Source organism: Macrobrachium nipponense, chromosome 16, assembly GCF_015104395.2.
Source record: "Macrobrachium nipponense isolate FS-2020 chromosome 16, ASM1510439v2, whole genome shotgun sequence".
NCBI lineage: Eukaryota > Metazoa > Arthropoda > Malacostraca > Decapoda > Palaemonidae > Macrobrachium > Macrobrachium nipponense.
The window spans coordinates 79,742,121-79,749,942 of NC_087209.1; the positions used below are offsets into that span (position 1 = coordinate 79,742,121).

The 7,822-nt window shown below is 46.8% G+C and overlaps 1 protein-coding gene across 1 annotated transcript in view; it reads right to left on the reverse strand.

Annotated features, from left to right (window-relative positions):
* The window catches only part of LOC135195379 (peroxisome biogenesis factor 10-like), a 60,621-nt gene extending 58,182 nt beyond the window's left edge, over positions 1–2,439 (reverse strand). Inside the window, 1 exon segment of the mRNA XM_064221639.1 lies at positions 2,297–2,439. Within this exon segment, the coding sequence (XP_064077709.1) occupies positions 2,297–2,408 (112 nt within the window). The 5' untranslated portion in view covers positions 2,409–2,439.
* Positions 2,440–7,822: the final 5,383 nt, after the last annotated feature.

Here is a 7,822-nt window from a genome sequence, read left to right on the forward strand (position 1 = left end):
TTCTTCTTCCGAGGGATCCTGTTCTTCTTCCGCCGAAGATCCTTCACGATCCTTACGATGATAGGCTGTCTTGTCCTCAGCCGAGAGTCCATCCTTGGAAGAACGTCTGGAAGAACTCGTGACATCCAACCGGGGAAGTCATAACTTCCGTTGAGATTCTGCCTGAAAACTCCTTCTTGTCAGGATGAGGGCGTACTCTAGGCTCTTGGCACCTAACGAACGCAGGGCAAAAATCTGGCGAAGAGCGCCTACTAGGCGAAATGCGTCTATCAGGCTCCTGGCGCCTGTCTAAAGGAGAGCGGCTGCCTGGCGAAGAGCGCCTGCCATGCGGGAAGCGCTTATCAGGCTCTTGGCGCCTGCTGCGAGGAGAGTGAATCTCTGGGCGACGAGCGCCTACCAGGAGAGAAGCGTCTGACAGATTCCCGGCGCCTAACTCGAGAGAGCGAAAATCGGTAGAAGATCGCCTTGTAGGAGAAGGAGCGCCTGTACTACCGAAGGGCGCGTCTGGTCACAGGGAGAGCGGTAAGCCTGAAGGAAAGGGGAAAAAGGCGGCTACCATGAGAAAAAAAAACGCTACCAGGCTCCTGGCGTCTGCCAGCGGGAGAGATCCTGTCTCGAGACGAGCGCCTGTCGGGAGAGGCTCGTACGGGAAGCATGCCTCTCGTCTGACGGAGAAACGATGTCCGCAGGAGAGCGCCTGTCCGTTGAAGAGCGCCTCGTACTACGATCCAATCCTGGAGAGAGGGCGGTTACTGACGAATAGCGGAAAACCTGGAGAAGAGCGCCTGGACTTCTTTACCAGGAGCGAGACACGTCCTTCCTATGACGAGAAGTCACAATCAAAGAGTCAGCCAGAGCCGTAATCTGCGCCTGCAGACTAGCCAAAACACGTGTAGGAGATTTCACAAAGTCCTTCATGGGAGAGCAGCTCGATCCTTACTAGGAGAGCGAAACTCCAAAGAAATCCTCGGTTTCTTCACATCCAATCCAAGATCTTCCGAAAAACTTCAGGGCTGGAGGGAGAGCGGAAGAAGCCTGCCAGGCTCTCTTCGACGGCCGAGAAGCTTCCGAGGAGCTCCAACCACGCTTGGGCGAAGGAGAAGGCGAAGACGAGAAGCATTGCCGTAAGACTTCTCTCTTGGCGCGATCCAAGGTAGCCTGGGAGCGAACATCAGGCGCTACCGAGGGGACGCCTGACCGTGGGGATTCTCCCTAACCTTCCTGCGGCTTTCGACTTTCCTCCTCCACTGGGTCTGGGAGTCTGGAAGAGGGTCTAGGCCTAGAAGCATTAGGGAGCCGATCAGACGCACCCTCCACTGCACTGGGATCACTGCACAAATCACTATCACTCTTACCTTCTAGCACTTTAATTTTCAACTCCATGCTGCGAATAGTGGCTCTCATAGTGTCCACCTCCAAAGGCGTATCTTCGGTTTGATGCAGGGAGCAGGGGCTGAAACTGGTAAAGGCACTACGTCCACAACAGGTTATCAACTTCAAACTCGCTAGCGCGAGACCTACTAGAACTCCTAGATGAAGCTTTCCTAACCTTGTCCTTCTCAAGCTTTCTTACATAAGAAGAAAGCGCTTCCATTCTTCTTCATTCAATTTTCCACATTCATTACAAGGGTTAATAAATGAGCAGTCATTCCCCCTACACCTCATGCATACTGGTGAGGGTCTACCGCAGCTTTCGGTAGCCCTCACCTTACAATCGCTAACAGAACAAACTCTGAACAATAGTTGATTTCTTAATCTCTAAATCAGACATAATGAAATTCCAAGAATAATCAAAAGAATAATCAAAAACCGGCTCCACAAATCGCAAATGCCAAGCCAAGGAGCAGGTACTTCACCAAAATCCGATGAAACAATCCAAGGCGAAAACCGAGTAATAATCCCAAATCGAGAGGTATCGACAACAGATGTAGTCGACACCGGCGACAGAAATATATGACTGAAAAGGGGGATTGGTTCATACACCTGCCACCCAGCGGCGGGTGGGGTAGATCACCTGACCTACCTGTCGCGTTTGCCGCGAGTTTTGAATTCTGTCGTGACGTCAGAGACGTAAGCTAAGTATATATCTGGCAGGAAAGTTCATGTACAAAATGTCTTGGTTTTTTTGAGGCAAGAGTTTTACACAATTTGGAAAATATTCCTATTCTATTCCTCCTTTCTGATCATTATACCATTTGTAAAGCAAAAGATCTACTACTGCACAGACACTGTACGAAAAATATAACAAAAAAATTCCAAAAACTCTAGCTGTGGTATTTAGCTAAAGCTTACATACCCAAAGATCTTTGCACTATCTCAGCAATACTTGACTTCAAATGACTGAGGAAGCTCTCATCTTTTTGCACAGATCTAAGAATTTCTGCTGCTCCTGCTTGATGAAATGGCATCTGAAGAAAAAAAAAAAAATCCCCATTTCACAAAAATGTCAAGACATTTTTCTGGTGGTTAGGTATTCCACAAAGTTCAAGCTAAGATGCAATTCATTACTACCCTAAAATAATTCATCTTGTAAGTTAATTGATTCATATTTTTATTTAATTATTTACTATTTATAAATATGACATTTCATAATAAAATAAGATTTTATGTATACTTAACAAGTAGTTTACATAATAGTTTTCTTTATGTTGGCCGCTGGAATGTTTGAAATTTGCTGAAGAGCTAGTTTGTTTTGGCTAGGTGATACCCCTTGCCCAATACTGGGGGAGAGAGGAACCAACTCAGCACGAAAATCCGTTGTTTATGCCCTTCTATCCATGAGAGGGGAGGAGGTAGGGCTCTGATTATGTAACTACTTGGTAAGTATACATAAAATCTTATTCTATTATAAAAATGTCATTTTTATGTATGCAGCTTACCAAGTATATGCCAATTATTCGTATAAAATTTGTCTATTCGCTTTATCTTTACTGAAAAATATTCACAAATTACTCTATTTTAATCTAATTTTCATGACTAAATGCATTTTGTGATAAAAATATTAAAAAACTCAGGTATAAGCATTTTTAGAGGATTTTTTTGTTTTGTTTAACTTTCAAAATGATATTGTTAAACTACAATAAACGTTTTGTACATACTTACCTGGCAGATATATACTAGGCTTATTAAAAGTCTATCAGTCTCCGACGTTTCCCGACAGAATTTCAAATCTCGCGGCACACGCGACAGGTATGTCAGGTGGTCTACCTTACCCGCCGCTGGGTGGCGGATGTACGAACCACTCCCGTAAGCTTGTCAGATTTTTCTCTTCCACCTGTCTCCTGAGGGGAGGCTGGGTGGGCCATTAATCGTATATATCTGCCAGGTAAGTATGTACAAAACTTTATTGTAGTTTAACAATATCATTTTTGTACATGAACTTCCCTGACAGATATATACTTAGCTGATTGGCACCCTTGGGGAGGGTAAGAGACAGCTCAATAATACAGGTAAGACGGGAAACAACTAATGTTGTAGGATATAAAAACCTTGGTTCTCACCTTTTCAGGATGAAGACTTCATAGATACTATCTCTGAGTCTGCATTGCCTGGAGAGCTACAGCTAGGACGTGACCTGATGCTGAAAGACTCTCGATCTACCACTGGGATAATGATCCCCTATTGTGGTAGAATCCAAGTCGGATGCTGTTAGAGGGACCTTGTCCGCTTACCTAAACAGATCCTTACCACTACCTCTGCAAGGAGCCAAAACCCACCAGACCACCTAACCAAAATACAAAGGGTTAATATTACGACAAAAAGAGGTGCCTCCTGCAACCTCTTTCAGACAACCAAAAACAACAATATAAAATATAGGGTAACATATAAAAAATTTACACAGGATAAGTTTCAGCTCCCTGCCCCAGCACCGAATCCGCCGATACGAAAGGACCCAAGGCGAAGCATTTATCATATGTGATTTTTACATCACGTAGTAGTGGTTTGCGAAAACCGATTGGCATCGTCCAAAAAGTCGCCTCCATCAAGTTCCGCACAGACATATTTTTTCTGAATGCAAGCGAAGTTGCGATGGCTCTCACCTCGTGAGCTTTCACTTTCAGTAGTCTAAAATGATCTTCCTTACAGGCAACATGTGCCTCTGTAATAAGGCTTCTCAGAAAAAAGGCAAAGAGCATTCTTCGCATGGGCCGAGTGGGGTCCTTTACGGAGCACCAAAGCACATCTTGATTAGCCTTAAGTTGTTCCTTCCTCTTAAGGAAATACTTCATAATTCTCATAGGGCAAAGAGTTCTTTCAGGCTCTTCCCCTACTAGAAAAGATAAACTACGAACTTCAAAGCTCCTGGGCCAAGGGCGTGATGGGTTTTCATTCTTGCCAGGAAACTTGGAAGAAATGAACACACCATAGAATCTTCCTTAAACCCTACATTGCCCTCAATAGCTTGGAGCTCACTCACTCTCTTAGCTGTAGCTAGGGCCAAAAGGGAAGATAGCCTTCTTCGTCAAATCCTTGAAAGAGGCTAAGCCAGGAGGTTCGAATCTAGACGATCCAAGGAATTGTAGGACTACGTCTAGATTCCAGTTCGGTACTACATGAGGACGCTTAATGGTTTCAAATGATCTAATAAGATCATGCAGGTCCTTATCATCGGATATATTTAAGCCTCTATGCCGAAATACCGCCGCCAACATACTGCGGTATCCCTTAATAGTTGACACAACCAGATGACATTCTTCTTTGAGGAAAATAAGGAAATCCGCAATTTGGGTCACAGAGGTACTGGAAGAGGAAATGTTCTTCCTCTTGCACCAACGTCTGAAGACATCCCACTTTGACTGGTATACACGCAAGGTGGAAGGTCTCCTCGCTCTTGCGATTGCTTTAGCAGCTGTTGCTGAAAAGCCTTTCGCTCTGACCAAACTTTGGACAGTCTGAAACCACGTCAGACTGAGAGCGAGGAGATTTTTGTGGTACCTGTCGAAGTGGGGTTGTCTGAGTAGATCGCTCCTTAGCGGGAGCGATCTTGGAAGGTCCACCAACCATTCCATACCTCTGTGAACCATTCTTGGGCCGGCCCAAAAAGGGAGCGATTAAGGTCATTCTCGTTGAATCGGACTCTACGAACTTCTTTGATGGTTAGCCCCAGGATCTTGAAGGGGGGAAACGCGGTAGACGTCGAGTCCGTTCCAGTCTAGAAGAAGAGCATCTATTGCTACTGCCTCTGGATCTGATATCGGAGAGCAGTAAGGATCCAGCCTCTTGTTCTTGACGTGGCAAAGAGGTCTATGTGGTGCCTGCCCATAACTTCCACAGGCTCTGGCATACATCCTAGATGAAGGTCCACTTGTTGGAATGGGAAGGACCTGATCTTTTCCTGCTGAGGCAGATCTGCTCTTACATTCCTTTCTCCCTGCACGAACCTGGTGGAGAAGCTTGATTCCTCTTTCTTCTGCCCACAGAAGAAGGTCTCTTGCTGTCTCGTACAGGGAGAAGGAATGCGTCCCCCCCGTGTTTCCTGATGTATGCCAGAGCTGTAGTGTTGTCCGCGTTGACCTGCACTACCGATCTTCTGACTTTGGGCTCGAAAGCCTTCAGAGCCAACCACACAGCCATCAACTCCTTTTCTGTTGATGTGCCAGGCTACCTGGTCCCCCCCCCACCAGGTATACCTGACACTTCGCTGGTTCCCAGAGTTGCACACCCCACCCCATGTCCGACGCGTCGGAGAACAACACCAGGTTGGGGGTCTGTGATTGAAGAGACAGTCCCCCTTCGCAAAGAGGTGGGATCTGTCCACATACAGATGTTTCTTGATGTCCTGGGATAACGACAGGGAGAACGTCAAATCCTGAGAACGACGACTCCCAATTCCGATGAAGAAAGAATTGGAGTGGTCTCAGGTGCAACCTTCCTAGGGAAACGAATTGCTCCAGAGAGGAGAGCGTCCCCAGCAGACTCATCCACTCCCTCACTGTGCATACTTCTTTCCCTAAGAAGGTTGTTACTCTCTCGAATCCTCGGGCTATCCTTTCCTGCGAGGGAAAAGCCCGAAAACTCAGAGAGTTCATCTGTTATCCCGAGATACACACACTCTTGCTCGGGAATTAGTGATGACTTCTTGAAATTGACGAGAAGTCCCAAAGCCTTCGTCAATTCTAAAGTTACTTGTAAGTCCTTCAAACAACGATCTTCGAATTGGCCCTTATTAGCCAATCGTCGAGGTACATGGATATCCTCACCCCTTTCAAATGAAGCCATTGAGCCACATTCCTCAAAATCCCCCGTGAACACTTGAGGGGCCGTCGAGAGGCCGAAACACAGAGCCCTTGAACTGAAAATTTTCCCCCCCATCATGAATCTGAGAAACTTCCTCGAGGAAGGATGGATCGGTACGTGGAAGTAAGCGTCCTGTAAATCCAAGGAAACCATCCAGTCCCCGGACGAAGTGCTGCCAGCACGATGAAGGCGTTTCCATCGTGAACTTCTTCTTTTCTACGAAAGAAGTTCAGGGCGCTTACATCCAACACCGGTCTCCATCCCCCTGAGGACTTCGGAACTAGGAAAAGGCGGTTGTAGAAGCCCGATGAATGATGGTCTGTCACTAGTTCGATAGCCCCCTTCTCCAGCATCTGATCTACTGCTAGATGGAGAGCTTGAATTCCTGATGGGGTCTCTGTACCTGGCCGTTCAGTTCCCTTGGGATGGCCGTCAAGGGAGGTCTTTCGACGAAAGGGATGAGGTAACCTCTCCTCAAAATAGAAAGGGTCCAAGGATCCGCCCCTTTTTGGGCCCAGACTTCTGCAAACTCTAAGAGTCTGGCGCCCACCGTTGATTGAAGGACTTGCCAAGTTATTTGGGGGCCTTAACAGACTTGGCGAAAGTCTTACCCCTTCTTGAAGGTCTACGACTCTAAACGTAGAGTTTCTTGATGAAGATGCCCCTCGAAAGGGTTTCTCGAACACTTGCCTTTTCCTTCTTAGCCTTGGTAGGGAAGGAAGGGCGAGGTTTTCTTGCCGACTGTGCCAAAAGGTCCTGGGTGGCTTTGGCCGAAAGTGACCTCGAAATGTCCTGCACTCGATGTTTCGGGAACAACTGAGTAGACAGAGGGGCAAACAGCAAAGAAGACCTCTGAGCATGGGAGACCGACTTCGTTAAGAAGGAACAATAAACCGACCTCTTCTTCACGATCCCGGCCCCATAAAGGGAGGCGATTTCACTCGCTCCGTCTCTTACCGACTTGTCCATACAAGACAAACACACATAAGATCTTCTGGCGAAATTGACTCTGGCACTTCAATTTTCTTGGCTAGGACTCCCAACGACCAATCAAGGAAGTTAAATACTTCTAGCACTCTAAACATACCTTTGAGCAAATGATCCAATTCATTCATTGCCCAAGTCGTCTTAGCAGAGTTAAGGGCAGTTCTCCTTGTCGAATCTACCAGTGCCGAAAAATCCGAATCAGCCGAAGACGGAAGACCCAATCCTAAGGGCTCTCCCTGTTTCGTACCAAAACCAGCGCGTCCTGATAACTTCGAAGGAGGAAAAGCGAACATCGTTTTCCCCGCTTCTTCTTTGGAAGCCATCCAGGAACCAAAACTCCCTCAGTGCCTTCTTCATAGAAAGATTGGCTTCATCCTCACACAAGAAGAACTCTTCGCTGTCTTCGCCGTTGAAAAAGTGAGTGAGGAGAAGGAGGAGCCGTAGGCGTAAGGGAATCCCCAAAACTTGTAAAAGTAGCTCTGTAAGCTTCTTGTAAGAAGAGACAGCAGCAGAAGTGTTCGGTTCCTCATCCGAACCTTCTAGGACGTCTTCTCGAGGCGAGCGCGGAAGATCCTTATGTGACGAAGGGATCCTAGCA